At 40.6% G+C, this 22,732-nt stretch overlaps 1 protein-coding gene across 1 annotated transcript in view; it reads right to left on the bottom strand.

Moving 5' to 3' along the window:
* PITPNM2 (phosphatidylinositol transfer protein membrane associated 2) overlaps positions 1-22,732 on the bottom strand; it is a 274,134-nt gene that overhangs the window by 67,290 nt on the left and 184,112 nt on the right. Inside the window, exons 7-13 of the mRNA XM_063454307.1 lie at positions 17,082-17,411; positions 7,143-7,238; positions 6,281-6,385; positions 5,284-5,351; positions 4,053-4,139; positions 769-1,013; positions 41-230 (exon numbers count right to left, since the gene is read on the bottom strand). Coding sequence (XP_063310377.1) covers positions 41-230; positions 769-1,013; positions 4,053-4,139; positions 5,284-5,351; positions 6,281-6,385; positions 7,143-7,238; positions 17,082-17,411 — 1,121 coding nt within the window. The remainder of the gene's footprint in view (positions 1-40; positions 231-768; positions 1,014-4,052; positions 4,140-5,283; positions 5,352-6,280; positions 6,386-7,142; positions 7,239-17,081; positions 17,412-22,732) is intronic.

Genomic DNA, 22,732 nt, shown 5'->3' with positions numbered 1-22,732 from the left:
CAAGTCCCACTTGGCATTATAAGGCCCATAAACCACTCACCTGTCCAGTGAAGGATGCCCCCTCTTGTGACTTTGTGAAGTCAGCAAACACCTGGTTGGCGCGGTGGATGACAGTGGCCACGGCTTCCAAGTACAGTGGAGAAGAGGTGGCCAGCAGTGGGAGCGCTGCCAGAGGTATGTGATCCTGGCTGTTGGATAAGCAGCCTTCATCATAACTGTATGGACTCAAGCTGCAAACAGAAACATACACCACAAAGGCAGTGACCCAAAAGACACATTGCATTTACATTTCAAGCACATTTCTCTGTTTCTATTAAAATGAATATATTATAATTGTATACTTTTTGACTTGGACCTAAAAAATGCTCACCCTGTCACTTTTATCCCACAATCGACAATAAACATTACTAGGGCAATGTGACGTTTCCAAGCCATGCTTAATAACTGACTGAATTTAAGAAATTCATTTGTTTCTCCGTTAAATGCCAAAAAATTCTTCAAGTATGGCACATAACTGGTCCATTTTATAATTTTAGAGGATTAAATAAGAAGTGATGGACATGGCAATTATGCTGTAATCTCAAATATGTACAACAAAGAATGAATATGGCAGAACATACATCCAGTAAAAATTAATGCAAAAAGAGAACAGTAGATGTAAAGGAAGATGAAGGTATATCATGAACACAAAAAACAGAAATTAGAAAATAAATAAATGGCCAAAACATGGAAGAAGCAGAAGACATGTGGAGATTCACAGTTACTCACTTGGATACCAGTGAGAATGCTTCTGAGCAGATGGCTGGGCAGGGCACGAGCCTGACCGCAATATGTCCTAATGCTGCGGGGTAATGGACCCTCATCACGGTGTCAAACACAGAGTTTATGGTATTTACGTCACCCTGCTTGGAACTCTGATCTCCAGAGCCTGTATCCAGGATATTGCCCCCATGGAGTACCAAGATCAACACGTGGATTTTACATGGCTGAATGGAGACCTGTGCAGATTCATCCTGCATTAAACACATCAAAGATAATTATTATAAAGAGAACAGTGTTTATTGTACGTAACCTGCAATGGCACATTTGAATGATTAAGATATGTCAACACCTCCTATTAAGATTGCAGTAAAAAAAAAAAAAATTAAGTGTTGCAAAATATGGATGTCTCATTTCAATCACAAATTATCTTCTGCATGCATGTTACCCTTGCGTTCAATTTAAAATACTCTTTAATCTTCACCCCTAATAGTGTTACATTTATCTTTTTTTGTGTTTTTTAAAATTTTTATTTAGTGGTAAAACTTTACATAAAGTATAATTGTGTACTTACATATGACTTAAGACCCCAACACTATATATATTCATTGTAAACTATTTGAGAAAGTTCACATTTTAACTTCAAGTGACAGCATAGATAAGGCACCGTGTAGAGAAGAGTGGTTAAATTGCAGCTCTCATGAGTAAATTATTTGGCATCTTTTTAAAGAGAATTACACTTCACCTATACCTTTTGCTAGCCAAGGTGCAAGAAAATTAACATTTTATTTTGACCTTCTTTGGCTCTACTGATACTCTGCTGGTATAGCTGCAGAGTCAAATAACTCTGATAATCATCTTATACTTGTGGCAGTATGCCAATGCTCCTAGCATGTGGGAGGCCAATCATGCTGCGCACGCAGCCACTACATTCACGTTTAGTCAAAACATTTCAAAATTGTCTGACAAAAACCCTAAAGCCAATCCACCCTGTACTGCTACCAAAGTTTACTACAGCGTTATATGACAAGTTTGCCTAATATGAATGTCAAAATTTAGGTTGTGAGTGCTTTGGACACTGAAAGACAGTTTTTCTAAAACCAATTTAAAAAAAATAAAAATGTTTAAATCAAATACCACAGGAATGGCCCTAACAGAAAAATGTAGTGATTATGGTATTCATAATATACCTATAACTACAATACAATCTACGTGAATTAATGTGAATTTATGCAAGAAGCCTATCAATGTGATGTTATTGAACACAACCACACGGTTCCTATTAACTCACTGCAGTAATGCTCGTTTAGATGGGGCGTTCTAAAAACTTTCCACTGCTGAGGAAAATATTTGTTAAACTTGTTACATATGGCATTAATGTCCACATACATAGCACACACCATGCTCATCTCTCACGGTCCTGCAACACACAGCTATTTACAGAGTCGATTTTTTCTCTCTCAAAGTTATAAACACAGATAGCTGCTCTCCAAATATTTACTTCGGACTTCATGTGGCTAAAGCGAGTGACAAAATTCAAACAGCAACTTCCCACAGACTGCTAAATGTGTTTGGTGCAATGATCTGTTTATACGGAGTGCTGTCTGTGATTTACATAAGGAGGACATGGCAATGAACAGATTCAAAGTGTAATGCACACAGATGATACACATCTGCTGCTTGGTGGAAACACAGATTTAGACAACAAATAAAAAGCTCTGACTATCTACTCTTGTTTTCAGTATAGCCTTCAACTGGACCTGGCAACCACAACAACTTTACATCAATCAATCAACTTTACATTAATTAATAAATAAATATTCTTTTAACTAATAATTCTTTAAGGGTAATTTTGACTCGTGTTCAAAGTAAAATCAGAACAATCGAAGTAATCAAGACGCTCACCATGCATCTTTCTCTAAGAACATTTTTCATACAAAAAAAAAATATATATATATATTTTTTTTATTTTAACCCCTTAAGGACACATGACATGTGTGACATGTCATGATTCCCTTTTATTCCAGAAGTTTGGTCCTTAAGGGGTTAAAAGTAGTTTTACCTTCAGAGATGGGAGGGGCTAATATTTGATGACAATAATATAACATTTTGATATCACCTGTCATTAAACAAGTGTGTTAGCATACTGGTGTAAAATGGTCCTTATTCCTGTCTACATAGTTTGTTTAATCTTATCCTATTCATCCTTTCCTAATTTGTTGTTCCATACTGGACCCAGTTTATAACTAGCAGTTTCAGCAAAGACATGGACAAGCCTTCTGATATGGGCATGGCTCAATTCCCTTGCAAAAGATGATCAATGCTATTGATCTAGTTTAGACAATTCATTACTGAATATTTGGCCCTGGAGTGGATTGTCGTTCTACCTTATAATTAAGGGTGCCCTGGAGAAGTCTGCACTATTAAAGTGCAACTTGAAGCACCACAACCACTGACTATGTACTGATTATGAAGCCTGGAGTACCCTGGTCTGGTTTCCTGTTTAGAGGGTAAACTGTTTAGCAATGGTTTGCTCTCTTACCTGGATATCCACTAGACCCTGGGTATCCTCTACAGCTTGAGACTTCTACAGAGCTGCATATGCAGATCCAGTTGCCATTCATTGGCTGAGAGCATCTGACCCATCTTAGCCAATGAAAGGCACCCTGACAATATGCACAGAACTGACATTAGCCAGAACCCTTGTTCCAGGCTGGCTAATGATGCCTTAATGATGCTGCAAGAAATAGAGTTACACCTCCGGCAGCAAGGGAATTAAACTCCAGAGCGTATCATACTGATAGTGCTTGGAGTAACCCTTTAAGGCTTTAATTGTGGAGCAATGCCTTGCAGTGTTGGCATAGTTTACATAACTACTGAATGCTTATTTATGCACTCATATTATTTGTTTGATTTACTAGCTCCATGTTATTGACCCTCACTGAACGTATAATTACAAAAGTAGTTTGTTTTTTTCTTCAGTACCCAAGGGTTATCAAGTTGGAAACCACTCTTCTACCAAAACATAAAATATAGCGGATTACTCTCCAGCTGCAATCAAAGATGTAAATATATAGAATCCTGCATATTTATTGCGCACACACAGAAGCTGCTGATGCCAATCCTAATTGTAGGCAAGTACATCACAGCATGCACTTAAAAGTTAAACTGCTGCTAAACACGGCTGTTCTTTTAGTGGCCATGCAACCGGCTTATTTAAACTTTGTATTGTTTTAGTAAATAGTCCATGTTCAAACACATTCCAGAACTGGGGCACGTCTCGCTGTACTTACTTCTACAGTGGAAGCTGTAATGACATTTGTGAGAGTAATAGATGGAATGCTGGGAATGACTTGTACGTGATTTACAGTTGTGTGCGTCTGCACAGAAAAGCATAAACACAACTTGGTCTGAGTACTCGTTTTGAGAAAAAAAAATAAAAACAAACTGCAAGGTATGTGGCTCAGCTAACATGCACATTATACATCCAACTGTGGATGCTAATGATAGGCTGCAAGCACTCGTTTTTATTTTGTGCATATTTTTAAATGTTTTCAGTAAAATGCTAGCCACTTGCAGCCTGAAGTGTCCCTTTAATTAGAAATAAAGTAATATGCCTGAGCTTCACTGGCTTGTATAGATTCCGTAAACCATAATAAGCACACATTCTCGCCAAAGAAAACTGCAACTGGGCCAAAGTAAACCGTTAAACTTGCTCATTAAGATCAACAAAAAATGCCAACTTAACTGGAGAATGTTTCCCCATCCCATAAAGTAATTGCTGAATTGAGTAACTGAGATACAGGCAAGTTCATTTTTATGAAATCATGGCTAATGGTGAATGTCCCCTAATGATGAAATTAATTCCCAGTTTGTTCAGAAAGCAAATTACTTAAAACATAGACACAAATACTCCTTATTCAGCTGTCTGCAGCAGAACATACATATGTCATAGGGCAACAGCCGGCTACGTGAGATATGATGGTCAATCAGACATCATAAATATTCTTGGTGTGTAGCATCAGCAACAAAGATGGTAGTGTCTCCAGAGCATCAGTTTTACAAAACTGTGATTAAGGAGACAAAACTTCCATTAAAATAAAATTACCACTATTTGTCACCTGGCGGAAAGAGATTAAAAAATACCTTTAAATCAAGACAGTGCTGTCAAAGCTTCTGTCATGAAGAGGTTAAAACTGAAAGAAGAAAATGAGCCTTACATGCTCAATGATGTTCAATATGTAAATGTTTTATTAAAAACATAATTACATTTATTAAAAATGTAATCTCAACAAACAGAAAATTGTTCTTCTAACTCTGACACGGAATATTCAGCACAGCTCACAAGAGAGAAGATTTGCATATTTCAGTACCAACCGGAAATACTGCTCCCTTGTAAGATATACGTGCTAAAAATAAAGTGTAAATATTAAATATCCTGATAATGACTTCTGTGGCTAAGGCAACTAAAACATGTCTTCCTCCCCACCAATAAACATGTCATTTAGATTGTAATACACTTACTTCCATGATGCTTAACCTTTCCACACTGGAACGGACTGTGTATTCTTCAGTTTCATGATATGAATCATCTAAAGCAGGAAAAACTGAAAAATCAATAGCCCTGTACTCAATACACACGCCATACATAAAAAAAGCACATGGAAACAGCACAAACCATTTCATGTTATTTCTGATTATGTTTAGTAAGGTCGCTAACCGGCTACATCACTTAAAGGAATGCTGAGAAAACTCTGCCCTTTTCTATAATTCTGTAAGGCTGATTTGGTAAGGAAGACATAAAACAATGTTCCTCTGGAACTCGCTTCTCTCCTCCATTAGATGCTCACCCAGTCTCCACTCCTTCAAAAAATCGTTAAAAACCCACTTCTTCATAAAAGCATATCAATTAAACTGTTAATAGCTCCTGACTGATTCCTTTCTTGCAACTGTCATTAGTCCTTACCTTTTGTGTCACTTTACCCCACTCCCTCTAGCATGTAAGCTCATTGAGCAGGGCCCTCAACCCCTCTGTTCCTGTGTGTCCAACTTGTCTGGTTACAACTACATGTCTGTTCGTCCACCCACTGTAAAGCGCTGCGGAATTTGATGGCGCTATATAAATGCCATAATAATAATAATGTTGATAAACTTTGTAGTCAACAAGACTGCTAATATTTAATAAAACATCCAGAACTGATGAGTGACAATTCTTTTATCTGATAAATCGGTTAATATTTTTACACAACTAAGATTTTGTTAACTCTTCTTTGATTAGAAAATGGTAAAATAAAATACCTGCAATACTTATACCAATTAACATTCAAACATGTCTTGATCTTCAGCTACAATTTTATGAAACGTAGCTGTGAAACCCAGTGTGTTCAGCTGGCTTCCTGACTATGCTCTTTCAGATACCTGAGTTCAGATAATGTAAACCCTAACAAAATACTACCATGCAATCTGATTTTTCTTAGTGTAGACAGGAATAAGTTGTGTATAGCAAAACCACCATAATTACCATGCAAGTCATCCGTCTCTGTAGTTTCAATCTTGTCCATGAGATCATTAGAGTTCCACTTTGTGATTTCCTTAGGTAACACTTCCTCGTTATCTGACAAATCTTCTAAACACAATAAAAGAGAGTTATGAAGAAGTACAAAAAATATTCTTCTTAGTTACAGATGGCAGCAGCTATCCATGCTACTACGTATAAAATATTCTCCAAGGAAGCATTTGTGTTGTTTTTGTTATCACTTATAATCTGAGTAATTTGCCTTACACATTAACAATACAAACTCTGGCAATTCAAATTTCAGTATAACATTTCAATTCTGGTGTCCCTCTATTCTAGGCACTTCCTCCAAATGTTATCAATTTGAGTGCATAACAGAGTTCTAGAGCAATGTGAATTCAACTAGACATATTTTTAGAAACAGTGCAAATATAATAGTATTGTGCCAAGTAAAATCTTCAGTTACATAAAAGATTTTCAGTAGGTCATTAAGTCACCTTGAATGCGTTGATTAGACCTGTTCTACAGTTACACGTTAAATCACATTCTATAACTTTAAATATTAGTCCTTGACACCCAGTTACTGGAGGGGAGAGGGGTTCTACCCTATCATGATAACTCCACATATTTATCATCACTTGATTCCTTACTGCTTCCAACTCCCATGCCTATTGGTACATGTGAATTATTAGGATATACGTACTGATGCCTAGAAACTAAGACAGGTAAAGTTAACCTTTAAATCAAGCAATTTCACAAATATAGGCAGGCTGGGTAACCATGCAGTTCCTTGGTTCTTTCAACAGTTTGTTAAAGACATGTGACCGTGAAATCTTCGTATAAAGATCACTGAATCTGCAGTACTTGCCATGAGCGTCAAAAAATTCATCATCCGAGCTCTCATCTGAATCTCTAGCGATGCTCTGCATCCTCCATTCAGAAATGCTATGACGAGATGGGCTCGCTGTTAACGACAGACATGGGAGAATAACATTTTAGTACCGACTGAGACATTACATAAGTCAATCTGTGTCTGAAACACTGAAGAGGAGCCATTGAATACACATATATTGTGTGTGCATCATAAAAAAAAAGTATATCTATGCCCATGTACCATTTAGATTTAGCAAATGTAGGCGATCCGAAATACTTTAAACATTTAGGACAGTAATCCATGAAAGAGTGTTCTAGAACATACCATGAAAAAAAAAAAAGAATATTTCGATTTCTAGTAAGATGAACGGTCATAGGATGTTCTTAACAGAAAATAATTACATAATTGGGCTAATTTATTAAGAGTAAATGTGTATTCTGATGTAAATGACAATAATGAAATAAAAATGTTTCAGCCCATAGGGAAGACCTTTTGTTATGTTCATCTAATTTTCCATAGTCGTATATATATATATATATATATATATATATAAAAATAAATATATAATGTTTCTCTGTGCAATGTCACCATCCAGGTTTTCCAATGGTATAGTGTCTATATAATCAGTTATAACACATGTCGACCCATGTGTTATTTAAAAACCCCTTTTCGAGCTTAGCAATACTGTATCATAGTGACGTGTCGAGGAACACAGTGTTAAATTGAGCCACTAGCATTGGAAATTCCTAATTTACAGCACTGAATAGTTTACAGCATAGGAATAGTTTAAAGTTTGATTGCAAATTCCTGTCCTAATGTGTTTTACACCCACCTCCTATAGAATGTAAGCTCAATCGAGCAGGGTCCTCTTCAACCTATTGTTCCTGTAAGTTTATTTGTAATTGTCCTATTTATAGTTAAATCCCTTCTCATAATATTGTAAAGCGCTACGGAATCTGTTGGCGCTATATAAATTGCTATAATAATAATAATAATAATAAAAGATACATTTCAACTTTAATGAATTAGAACAGCAATATTTGTCACAAAAAAAACCCAGAGGGGGCGGAGTCTAGCGCATGAACTGAATGGCCGCAACCCTGCAGGGCTCCTGGCAATCCGCAACCCTGCAGGGCTCCTGACAATAATCTAAGCCAATCAGTGGCCCCACAGTGCCATCAACGGGTACAGCTACCTACCTGGGCACCCCTCAAGGACTCGCAACAGGCTGATGCCTTTTTTGTTCCCGCAAACGGGTAAGAAAACCCGATAGAGAACTGGGACCTACCTCAAGTTTCCAGCCACGAAGCTTGCGCCAGAGATAACAGCGCAAAGAACACAGATTGACACCCAATTGCAACATGGTCCCGCCGCACCAGACACTCACAATATGGGAAGATGGTCCCAGAGGCCTCTCCTGAACGCCAGCAGGGATACACAAGACATAGGTGCCCTGTTACAGTGACCGATGGCGCCCTCGCTGGACTGCGAGATGGGCTCAGAAGAAGCAGAAGTGCAATCCATAGATCTGCCGGAGTCCTCCCCTGCACCTCCACCCAAAGGGACATCAGCAAGCTAAGACAAGTACACCCCAGTCACTAAACAAGACAGCGCTGACATGCTACAGGAGAGGAGACAAATGCATGCGGCGGATCATGACTTGCTCAGGACTGAAATACAAGCGGTGACCGCATGTACGCAGGCCTCGGAGGAGGATATTCTGGATTTGCGACAGGAGGTAAATGGGCTAAAGGAACATGTCCACCAACTGCAAGCCTCCCAGTCCACCCTCACTACAAGACTACATGTGGCAGAGGACAGTAATAGGCACGCTCACATTAAAATTAGGGGGATCCCTGACAATATTGACACTACCGAACTGCCTCACTATCTCAGATGCCTCAGAGCCACACTGCTACCACACGCTAAAGCGAAAAAACTTGTGCTGGACGGCTTCTTCCGCATCCGCAAGCCTAGACAAGCACCACCAGCAGCTTCTCAGGATCTCATCATAAGGTGCCACTCTGCAACAGACCAAATAAGGCTTCTCACTGCAGTCCGGGGAAAGATCCCATTTGCGTTTGAGTCATCCCATCTAACCTTCTACCAGGACTTGACACGGAACACTCTAGTATAGTGTTGGTCCTTGAACCAAGTAACCAGCCAACTGCATGAAGCTAACCGACTACAAATGGACATTGCGAAGCTCCCCAACGGTGACCAAAGAGGGAACCACACTTAGCCTTTCCTTGCTGCAAGACACTGAACCGTTTTTGCGGGCGCTGGGGATGTCCACACAGGTTAAGCCGCAGGCGACTCCTTCGGCATAACACTCCTGGGATCAAGAGAGAACAACACCCTTTGTCCCTAGGAGCGCAGAGAGACGAGGGGCAGCGACATGAACTCACTACTGACGCAAGCATTCACTGTTTTACCTAGTTTTCTTTTCCATGTTCTTGTTAGCTAACCGTTTACCTTAAGATTCAAATCTCCTCACACTGAGCACAGCACAGTTAGGCATAGGTGCTCATCATTGGGAGGTCCCTGTGCTATACCACGGGCTCTCACCATCCGCGGGAGCGCCACAGGCTCACACTAGTTTGCTAGCCTTCTGCCCACAGACTATGGGCCCTGCAGGGAAACCTGTAAAATACTACCAAACTTGACCGACCGTTAGCACTGATTTCATGGAACTGTTTTGGGCATAGGACCATGTGCACGGTCGATCAAAATTATGACTTCCAGCAAATTCCTGAACCTCTGAACTGATCTGGGTGATTTTTGGATATGTTGGTCACCCAGATCAGGGCTATCAGGGGATGTAACATTTGTGGGGTACTTGTGTTTTTGGGGTACTTTTTGGACTTGAAATGTATGTTTTATCTGTGCTTTGGGATAATTGGATTAGAATTAGTACAGTTGCTGATCCAATTATCCCCAAGCAGAGGGGAGGGATTGTGTGGTGTGTATGGGAGTGCCTTACTTTGTAAATGTGTTATCATTGGTTTGTAAGTTTGTGTCTCTGACCCCAACAAGGTCCATGTGGGCGTACCCCTTGCTTGGGGACTTGCATAAAAGGCCAAGTGCGGCACCATTACAACCTATTCCAGCTTACACTTCAAAACTGTGTGTCGTCCTGTTATTGGAGGCAAAGAAGATTTACTCCTGTGTCTGCTGTTCCAGCTTGCAGGGGATTCAACGGGGAAAGACCTCGTAAGGACTAGAGCTAAAACCCATTCGGCCCCAGGAAGGAGCGGTTCCAGGGCCCCAGTCAAGCCATGGCAACTGTGGGCGGAAGTGCTGCGGTTTGTCAGCAGTCCTTGGCGAAGGTACCCAGCCTGGGTACAAGGAGCTCCGCTACATCGCCTTTTCAAACCCTTCTCTGCTAAACATTGCCATTATTTATTGCCCCCCTGGTTCCCCTCTACTTTTCCTTGACCACTTTGCTGCCTAGCTACCCTACTTCCTCTTTTCTAATATTCCATCCCTAATTTTCGGGACTTCAATATTCCCATTAACCAACCTTTGACCTCAGCAGCCTCTGAACTACTTTCAATTACTTCCTCCCTTGGGCTATCACAGTGGGCTAATTCTCCCACCCATGTAGATGGCAATACCCTTGACCTCATCTTCTCTTATGTATGTACAGTATCCAATATCCGCAACACTCCATTTCCTCTCTCTGATCACCACCTATCGTTTGCACTCGAGTACCCCATCACCCAACAACCTCAGCCTAAACCCCCCTCAACTCAGGAGGAACCTTCATTCTATTGACCTACAGCAGCGGTCAGCTGATATTGATTCACAACTGCTATCCATCCCTTCCCTCTCCTGTCCCTCACTGGCCATCTCCACATATAACACTACCCCTCACCTCTGCATTGAACACTGCAGCCCCGCTCCAAACATGCTCCTCGAGAAGGGCACGCCCCCAACCGTGGCATACTAAATCAACATGCTACCTGCAAAGATGCTCTCATTGTGCGGAACGGTCCTGGAGGAAGTCTCGCTCCCAGTCAGACTTTCTCCATTCATATTGTGTTCATACAGTGCAGCCCTTGCCCTCACCAAACAGTCATACTTTTCCTCTCATTAGTTCATGCTCCCGCAATCCCAGTCATCTCTTTGACATCAATAACTCTCTTCTTTGCCCTGCTGTGGCCACCTCCCAAACTAACCTTACAGCCGATAGCTTTGCATGTTACTTGACCGACAAGATTGAACAGCTAAGGAAATAATTCTCCCCACCCTGCCTTTCTCTTTCTCAACCACACGTAGATTATGCCTTCCTACCCTTCAGACTTTCTCCCCGGCTACTGAACACAAGGTGGCTGCGCTTCTCCTTTCCTCTCACCCCAAAACTTGCCCGCTCGATCCTATCCCATCTCACCTTATCAGCTCTCTCTCCCCTTGTCTTGGGCCTTCATTAACAAACATCCTCAACTGCTCTCTCTCTTCTGGCGTTGTCCCTGCTGACCTTAAACATGCCACTGTAGTACCTATCCTGAAAAAAACATCTCTTGACCCGTCCTCCCCCTCTAACTATCGTCCCATATCCCTGCTCCCTTTCTCCTTAAAGCTTCTGAAAAGACTTGCCTTTACCCGTGTGTTTCACTTCCTCAATTCCAACTCTCTCATTGACCCTCTTCAATCTGGCTTCCGTCCTCTCCACTCTACTGAGACTGCTCCTATCAAACGTTACTAACGACCTAATCGCAGCTAAATCCAAAGGCCACAACTCCATACTAATTCTTCTTGACCTCTTTGCTGCCTTTGACACAGTTGATCATGCTCTCCTTCTTCAAACTCTTCAATCACTCTGTCTCTGTGACTCTGTCCTCTCGCGGTTTTCCTCTTATCTCTCCCAATGCTCATTCAGTGTCTCCTTTTCTAATGATACCTCCTCCCTTCATCCTGTCTCGGTTGGAGTCCCCCAAGGCTCTGTCCTTGGTCCCCTTCTATTTTCTCTTAATACTGCCTCTCTTAGCAAACTTATTACTTCTTTTGGATTCCACTACCACCTGTACACTGATGACACCCAGATATAGCTCTCCTCCCCTGACCTCACTCATTCAACCACTTGGTCTTTGTGACTCTGTCCTCTCGGGGTATATCTCTCCTCCCCGGACCTCTCCCCTGCCATCCTTCAACATGTCACTGCTTGCCTATCTTCCATCTCTGACTGGATGTCCTCCCGCTTTTTGAAACGCAATCTCTCTAAAACTGAGCTCCTTGTCTTTCCTCCTCCTAATACTGATCCTCCTCATTTGCTCTCCCTTCATGTTAGTGGTATCCACATAAGTCCATCCTTGCAAGCACACTGTCTTGGCGTCATAATTGACTCTGGCCTCACCTTTGAGCCTCACATCCAGTATGTTGCCAAATCCTGTAGATTCCATCTTAAAAACATAGCCGGCATCTGCCCCTTTCTTACGCAAAATGCTACCAAGGAGCGTGTGTCAATGCTCTAGTAATTTCCCACATGGATTATTGTAACCCTCTGCTAATTGGTCTTCTCAAAGCCGTATTGCCCCTCTACAGTCTGTAACGAATGCTGCCGCCAGACTGATTTTCCTCTCTAGTCATTCCTCTCACACCTCACCCCTCTTCAGTTCTTACATTGGCTTCCTGCATCCTATAAGAGTCAATTCAAAGTGCTAATCTATACCTATAAAGCACTGAACAATTATAGACCCTCTTAGGTATGTCCCTTCTCAGTCTTTCCGTTCTGCTCGTGGCCTTCTCCTGTCCGCTGCTCCACCCCCCTCCCCCGTATGGCCAACTCACGCTTGCAGGACTTCTCTCGGGCGGCTTCCTTCCTATGGAATAGCCTGCCTACCGCCATCAGACTCTTCTCTAGTCTTCAATCGTTTAAGAAGTGCCTTATAACCCATCTCTTTAGGAAAGTTTATGGCCTCCCAGAGTAACCTCTACCTTACATACCTGTCTCTTGCTCTCCCCTAAAGGGCAGTACTCTACTCTCAGCTCCAGCTCTGCTTCACTCCCACCTTATTTGATTGCTATTTCCTGTCCTAATTTGTTTTATACCCCACCTCCTATAGACTATAAGCTCTTAAACCTATCGTTCCTGTAAGTTTTCTTGTAATTGTCCTATTTATAGTTAAATCCCCCCTCTCATAATATTGTAAAGTGCTATGGAATCTGTTGGCACTATATAAATGGCAATAATAATAATAATGATAATAATAATAATAATAATGTAAAACACATGCCAGATAGTCTTGCACCAGCTACTCCACTGACAGTTGTTAACGTCTCCCAACACTCTAACACACTGTCTTATTATGACTCTATGGTTATTGTTATGATTTCTCTGTTGTTGCAATGAATATTATTTTTCACCCCCACTGAGTATCAAGCAGTGTGCACTATCCCAGGCCAGGGGTATGCACCCTGTCAATCCTGCTAGATAAGACTACAAATGTTAGCAAGGTACTAGTGGCTATAGTTGGGTTTTACACATGTTAATATAGCTTGACCTCAACAACACATAAAACACGTGCAGGACTAGCAGATAGCACAAGATGTACCAGTACTAGGAATCTATGTCTACCAGCTATGTGTTATCATAGCTCAATCGTTAATCCCGTGCGTTAATCCCGTGCGGTTGTTGTGGCCTAACGGGTTGTACCTTGTTTTAACATGCACAACAAAAAGAAAAAAACACATCAGTTGGAATTAGATAGTAGAATTAGTCTCCCTCTCGCTTTGAAACTTTTGCATCTGTTGTGCTTTCAGATAGTCTTGATAAAAGTCCACAGTGGAATAAAACATTGACCTTTTTTGTTTTTGTACTTGTACTGCTGCATTAAAAGAAGTTATAAAGCATTTAGAACGGAGACCCTCGGAGTGTGCCTCTTCATTCGTGCTGTATTTCTTGGTCAGAGCTTTTAGCACCAGGATATATATACCCTGTTCCAAATTATTGTGCAAACTATATTTAAGTGTCACAAAGATTAAATATTTTGTTTTTCAGTTTAACTCATGGATGGCATTGTGTCTCAGGGCTCTTTTGATCACTGAAAACAATCTCGGACACCTGTGATAATTAGATTGCCAGGTGAGCCAAACTTAAGAAAAAACTACTAAAGGAGGGTGTTCCACATTATTAAGCAGAGCACCATTTTCATGCAATATGGGGAAGAAAAAAGATCTCTCTGCTGCCGAAAAGAGTGAAATAGTTCAATGCCTTGGACGAGGTATGAAAACATTAGATATTTCACGAAAACTTAAGTGTGATCATCACACTATTACGAGATTCGTGGCTGATTCCGAGCACAGACGGGTTTGTGCAGATAAAGGCACATTGAGGAAGATTTCTGCCAGATCCATGCATCGGATCAAGATAGCAGCTGCTAAAATACCATTACATAGCAGCAAACAGACATTTGAAGCTGCTGGTGCCTCTGGAATCCCACGGACATCAAGGTGTAGAGTCCTCTAGAGTCTTGCAATTGTGCATAAACCTTCTATTCGGCCACCACTAACCAATGCTCACAAGCAGAAACGTCTCCATTGGGCAGAAAAATACATGAAGACTAATTTTCACACAGTCCTGTTCACTGATGAGTGCCGTGCAACCCTGGATGGTCCAGATGCATGGAGTAGTGGATGGTTGGTGGACAGCCACCCTGTTCCAACAAGGCTGCGACGTCAGCAAGGCGGTGGTGGAGTCATGTTTTGGGCCGGAATCATGGGAAGAGAGCTGGTCGGCCCCTTTAGGGTCCCCGAAGGTGTAAAGATGACCTCTGCAAAGTATGTGGAGTTTCTGACTGATCAATTTCTTCCCTGGTACAGAAGGAAGAACTATGCTTTCTGTAATAAAATCATCTTAATGCATGACAATGCACCATCTCATGCTGCAAAGAATACCTCTGCATCAATGGCTGCTATGGGGATAAAATGAGAGAAATTCATGGTGTGGCCTCCATCCTCCCCTGACCTCAATCCTATTGAGAACCTTTGGAGCATCCCCATCAAAAGATCTATGAGGGTGGGAGGCAGTTTACATCCAAACAGCAGCACTGGGAGGCTATTCTGACATCTTGCAAACAAATTCAAGCAGAAACTGTCCAAAAGTCTTACATCCATTGAGCTTGTGAGTTTTTGAAGTTGCTATCAAATAAGGGTCCCTATGTTAAAATGTAACGTGACCTGTTAAAATGTTTAAAAAGTTAAAATGCTGTTATAAGTTTGATTTTAATAGCTTTTGATTTCAGTAAATATGCTGCAAACACAACAAATGACAATTTTCAGTTCTTTACAACCTATAAAGTGTTTTGAAACTTACTGTGCGTAATAATTTGGAACAGTGCATTGTAAGTTTTGTATGTTTAAAAAAAATACTGTTATCATTAGGAGGTTTGTTCAATAAAATTTGAATTGTACTCTTAATAGTTGATAACATGAGAATTGTGCTGACTGTTATTTACATCAATTATTTAGGTAAATGAGAAAAATATCATTTGCATAATAATTTGGAACAGGGTGTAATTGAATTTAGTGCAGAACCCCTGCTTAACTAAACATACACACACACACACACACACACACACACGGCATACAAATCTCACAGACACACATGCATATTTCAGCATTGTTGCCTACTGTACATAATCTTCCACGCATATAAATAAAGGTTGGAAGTGGGACAGAACATTCATTTTCTGTTCTTAAGGAGATACCGACTTTTCATAAACCAATTTGCAGTGTGTATCAGGGCTCCCAGCAGTGAACAGGTTATCATTAAGCTGTCCCTGTTATCTGCATAAGCCTCATGCTGCTCTGCTCCCACATCCTCACTGTTTATTCTTTAGAAGAAAGGCAGCAGGAAGCAGGCAGCGTACTCCAGTTCTCCACTCATGCATATCAATTCTGAATCATAATTCACCTTTCAGATGTGGCCTGTACAATCCAGGTCATGTGTTGCAGGATTATTATACACTGCAAGGAAGCGTTTCAATTCAAGCTTAATTAGTGCTTGGTTTCACCTCTATGTATGGTTTAAGCTCTTGCAATTTATAAGAATATTGGGTGAAAGCAATTAGATTGGCAGGTATGCCGACCAACAGATAAGCAATTTACAGACTGGGGAGAATTTTACATAACGTTATAAATATTTACATTAAGATAGTCATAAATGTATTAACAGAAGCCATTTAATAGAACATTCTGATCTCTGTTCTGGATGGTGCCCCAGAAAATGTGGAGATATTACAGAATGCATTCAAGCAATTTTTCCTGGTCACTCTATGCATTCTGTCTTGTTCTATGCAATGTACATACAAACACAAATTGATGTAAGTTGGATAAACCTTTATATGAGGTTTAAGCACTAGTTTTGGAAAACTATTCTGTTTAGCACATGAAATGATCCCTTGATAAAGGTATTTTTGCCGAAACGTTAGGGGTGTTGTGGTGACTGACTCTGTCGCTGCTTCTCACTAGGTCTGGTATGCTTATTGTCATGTATTTTTTTTGTACATATATTTGGATTTGTGGGATTGGATTAGATTGGTATCTCATTTCTCTATTTTGTATACTGAGATTCTGCTATTCATAGAAGACGCATTTGGCGTTTATACATATATACTCAGAATTTTTCTGACCATTGCTGTATAGCGGATATATTTAGGATCTTTATGTTATGTGATATTCCTATAGAGTGTACCCACTGAATAAAGATTTTTTTTTATTATTGATGGTTGTGCTCCTTACTCTCATTATTTACATGTACTTGGGCTTTTGGGGATAGAGCCTCATGTGAGTGAGTACCCCATATCGTATTTTCATAGAACTCCATTTGCTTGCTTATATTTCATATTGCTTGCTTATATTTCATATTGGGTGTGCCTACCTTGTTTAATTGTTTACTAGCACATGAAATGCAACAGCCCTTTGTGCTCTTACCTCCTCTCTTTGAAGATCTTGATGACCTAGATGATGTTGACCATTGCTTGGTAAGCCCTCTTCCTGACAATGACTCGGTCATGCCACTAGGCTCATCTGTGGTCTCTATAGATGTAATGGCCTTGTTCTCGGAATCCTTCTCACTAGGGGACTCTTTTGTTCCATGCTGTTCACCTTCATTCTCACTAAGGCTAAACTGTGCCATTTTCTGAGCAAGCATTAACTGGGTTTCTTTCTCCAGCTGTCTGATATCTTCTATGGTAAGGCCGTACCATTCATCTTGCCAGCACCATGCCTGCCTGTGAGCTCTGACCATAACTTTCCGAAGACCTAGAAAATAAATGCACATATTGCAGAGATTGGTGTCATGAGCATTGTAACAAAACATGGAGGCTCCAGAAGCACTAATAAGCAAGTACTCCAAATAATGATTACATTCATGCAAAAATAATATTTGAATGTGTTGCTTCCATCTGATTGACTAATTTACATTTACTTTGTTTCAGCAAGAGGATGTATTGGTAATTCACGCATTTTATTCCTGTCAAATATTTAATATTAAATAAAATTAAATAAAGTGTACTAGTAACACATTAAAAAATTGTGTTAAGTTTATTTATTTTTCTATGTTATTGAGAAATAATTAGAATCAAACATATTGTTGTACGCAAAAGACCATGACTTTAAAACCATTTATACAGTTTTATAAGATAAGGTGGCAGAAAAATAAAATGACTACTAATTTACAATGGTAAAAAATGCAGATTTAGAGGAAGGGTCAATAAAAACTCAGTACTGTTTTCTGAGACGTATTCAGCTCCTGGAAGACATCAAGAGAGAGATCATTTTTGCTTTCATAAAAGCAAGATAGAAAACAAAGTTGTGTAGTGTCCTGGGAGAAGGACAGTATTGTGGGTCAAAATTGTAAAGGGTTGCACTTGGCAACTACATTCTACTTTCTTTGAAGCATTCTCTACTTTTAGAACTTCCCCGGACAATTTTTTCACATACTACCAATGTTTGGCATAGACTAGACATAGTAGGTTGATTAAATAGCAAACTATGAGGGGCGGGGCCTGACCATAAAGGCTTTTAGATGTATCTCGACTGTCCACCAGACAAGCAGAGAGCCGGTGTGCTCTTCAGCTGTACAGCTCCAAGGCAAGCAAGGGAGAGGGCGTATCGGAAAGGAAGCTACTGCAGGTACCAGATTTGCAACTGACATCTCCAGTTGAGTGCCCTTGGACACATGCTGTGTGGTGTGGGACTGTAAATTCACTATGAGAGGGAAAGGCTGGGTGGTATACCTTCTTGTTCCTCTACTTCTACCATGTCTACCCATGCACGTTACTCCTTCGGTTAACCATCTGAATAACACATGGAAGATCTGTCAGTTGTTATGAAAAACTGTGCAGCTCAATCACATGCCATAATAGTGCTTCTTTTACAATGTCTGTTATTGATATGCGTGATATTGCTGCTGTGGCATTGCACGCCTGTACTACATTGTACTAGAATGTGCAAATAAAATAAAGATTGACCCCCCCCAAAAAAGCAAACCATTGGCCCTCTGGCAGTAATCTGGTTCTGACCTACAATCTGGAAGAGAAGGATCTTTCATTAGAGCAGATGAACTGCCCAATGCTGAAGCTAAAGCACTCTCTATCCATGCTGCTCACAATATATATTTCCATGTATACCAGCTGATATTCCACACACCATCCATATATAGCATTTTCTAGTTCATTTTGCACTGGTTTACAATTAGAAACGTGAAAAGAAAAAAGAGAAAAAAACATTTGCTTGAAGTGAGTCTAAATCCTTGATCTGTATTTAGGATGATATCTACGTAGAGGATATGTGACATTTTCACATAAATTGTTCCTAACCAGTATCTTTAAAGTTACTTGAAAGCATTTGCACTTTAGATCATCTACTGGTATATGGAACAATCTTCTTCTACTTCTATAAACATACATTCATTATTAAAGGGCACTTTAGCCAGTTCTTATTTCTCTCCTTTAACATTTTTCCATTACACTGTACAAGTCATTTTTTTAAAATGGAGACTCAAATACACAAACTTCCTTTAGAAAACCTATAAATTAATCACCATATTATATATTTTTCCCCCATTACATTGAACATCCTAGATTTTCAGAATTAGCAGCTATATAGATCCATACCATAAGCCCTTTTGTAGACACCAGTTGTAAAAAAAATAAAAAAATCCATGTCTCTCAGTTCACAGTTCCAACCCATGCAACATTTTTACTACTTCAGAGCTACATTAGAAAAATCCCAACAATGTTTTTTTTTTTCGATCTTTCTTGTACTTTGGGCATAGACCTTATATTGTTTTGACAACTAGAATGTATGACTTTCCTAAATTTAACTTGAGAACCTGACACATCTCATGAAGAACCCATCTGACAATAATTAATCACTGAACATATTGCTTGACTCTCACAGCCAATAATAGAGGAACCCTGCAATTTTGTCTAAGATGGTACATTAACTCACTGTGATATCACGGTTTCCGCCCTGAAGGTTAAAGACCATCGTTTATCGCAGAGGTTTTATGTTCGTGAACTCACACAAGTCTAAACTTAGTCTTGACATAACAAGACAACTAGGGTCTGTCAACATTCCTTGAAGAATCCTATCACTGGATACACCAGTTCTCTTTCCAATTCGTTTGTAGAGGTTTGAAGAAATAAAACCAAATTAATGAGAGGTGTTAAAGATGCCATGTATTCTTGAAACCAAATGCAGATTTTATGACATCTGAAATTGCCATCTATCATTAGTTATAACCTTACAAAGTGGTATAGAAGATATTATAGGACAAGGTGCTGTGCACACAGTTTAATTTAAATGCACAGTAGAAGTGTAAAGCCTTTCAGTGAAGAAATTATTCTGGTAGTGGATGACATTCTTCCAGAAAGTGATCACGTAGGTTTAGACCACATATAAGCAATAGTACAGTGGATCTGTCATGGTCGCTATTCTCACAGCATAATGCAGATAATGAATACCTAGAAATGCCCTATGTTTCAATTAAATACAAGCTCTAGATGTAGAAGTTAACAGCCAGCCAAAGTTCATTATAACTGAAACGTTGGAAAGACTTTCTATGCAAATCTACCTTCTGTTATTTATGTCAGTCAGCATAAATAAAAGTCACTGAAAACACATCTCTTTAGTATAACCTACTATCTTGCTGGGTGACATTTATCTCATTGCAATTGCCCTCCTCAACAGGGCCGGACTGGGGATACAAAGCAGCCCTGGAAAAAAAAATCTATGCCAGCCCCATAAGTCATTGCGCCATATATTGTCGCATGTAATATGTAGGGCTATGTCTTGCCACCCCAGATGATTGATTAATATATATATATATATATATATATATATATATATTGCTTTTTCTAATATAAAATATTGGTCCTTTCAGAGTAAAACATTTAATTATACAGTAAGCATACTCACATGCAGAGACAGACAATCTCACTGACACACACAAGCTCATTGATACACAGCCTCATAGACAAACAATTTCACTAATATACATAAGCTCATTGACATAAAAACACAAGCTCACTCACTAGCAGGCACACACACACATGCAAGCAAGCTCACTCACTAGCAGGCGCACACACACACAGATTAATGTAGTGGTTCTGGTGTCTATAGCCTGTCCCTGCAGGCTTTTGAATGTACACACTGACTTTTCAGAGAAAAGGCAGTATTTACATTGCTTCCTAGTGACACCTCTAGTGACAGACACTCAGACGGTCACTAGAGGCGCTTCCTGTGTCAGTGCAGATTGGCTGAGATCATCAAGCTTGATGATCTCAGTCATAGAGGCAGAGACCAGAGACCAGCACGACGTTGGAAAAAAAAAAAGGTGAGTAAAACACTATTTTTAAAAAGACACCACGACTGACACACACAGACACCATGACTGACACACACACACACACCACGACTGGCACACACACACCATGACAGACACACCATGACACAGACCATGACACAGACAGACACACACACACACCATGATACAGACACACCGTGACACAGACACACACACACATGACACAGACACACACACACCATGACACAGACACACACACACCATGACACAGACACACACACCATGACACAGACAAGACACACACACACACCATGACACAGACAGACACACACACAGCATGACACTGACAGGCACACACAGCATGACACACACAGCATGACACAGACAGACACACACACACAGCATGACACAGACACATAGCATGACACAGACACACAGCATGACACAGACACACAGCATGACACAGACACACAGCATGACACAGACACAGCATGACACACACACACACTCCCACTGACATTCATACTTGTTGCTACCTGTGTGGGTGGGTGGGCAGACTGATAGGTGTCCTGCGGCCGCATGGAGCGCTTGGATGGCGGCCGCAGGGGAAGCAGGCTGTTCTGTCTCTGCTCCCCCTCCCTTGTGTGCAGCTTAATGAGACCGGGGCCGGAATATGATGTCATATTCCGGCCCCGGTCTCTTTCTAGCGCGCGAGGGAGGCGGAGCAGAGACAGAACAGCCTGCTCCCCCAGCGGCCGCAAGAAGAGCTTCCCCTGCGGCCGCCATCCAAGCTCTCCATGCGGCCGCAGGACACCCACATGTCTCCCCGGCCCCAGGTGCCGACGGCCCAACGGGAAATTTCCCGGTATCCCGGTGGGCCAGTCCGGCCCTGCTCCTCAATCTCCTCACCTCCACAGCCCATCCACTCTCTTTACTTCCATTGTTTAGTTCCTTCCTACACCACTTTTACTAGCTGAATCTGACAGTGGGTTCTTATCCATCAATGCCTCCTCTTCTCTGACATGCTGTTCTTTCTCTTGTATCTCTTTCTCTAGAATTGTAAAGCCATGCTGAACATGTTGGTGCTATATGATGATAATAAAACTAGAGTATAGATAAATGTTTATGTTTCTCCTCTTCCAATGCATTGTGTACCCAAGGCTGTGCCTGGACTAGACTGACGTCAATTGCTAAATCTTTACATGAAAATAGGTAACCCCAAGCAATAAGAGTTGTTCTATTTTTATTCAGAGATTTCCAGTGGCAGTTCCTCCTTAACTACAGCTGATACAGGTGTATGAAGAAGAAAATTCTACTGTTAGATAGAACTACTCATGATCTTGGCCAGCATGTAAATAAAAAATGGAAGGCAGTTGCTAACAAGAAAATAATAAGCAGACAGAATAGGTCACACAGTTATTTATTTAGCACTAATAGATTTATTTTAATAATTCCCTCTCGCCATTGTACTATGATAGTTCTACAGTCCTGAATGCCAGTAGAGAGAGCATGATCAGCATGTTCTGCTGCATAGAGTAAAGCGCAAGTCATAATGTAGAAGAACAGTCATCAAGGTGAGAAAATGTTCCACAAACAGGATTATTATTTTTTCACACGTGCAAAGAAGCTGTTAGACCGTCAGCTGTTTTCTCAATATATGGTTAGCATATTTTCTTAGTCAGAAAATTGTAAAAAGTGAGAGCTGGCTCTGTCCCTGATCTGCCTCCTTGACAGTCCCAGCCAATCCTATGCTTTCTTATGTTAAGCAGGC

Source organism: Pelobates fuscus, chromosome 5 (genome assembly GCF_036172605.1).
Source record: "Pelobates fuscus isolate aPelFus1 chromosome 5, aPelFus1.pri, whole genome shotgun sequence".
NCBI lineage: Eukaryota > Metazoa > Chordata > Amphibia > Anura > Pelobatidae > Pelobates > Pelobates fuscus.
This window is presented reverse-complemented; position numbering and strand designations above follow the sequence as displayed.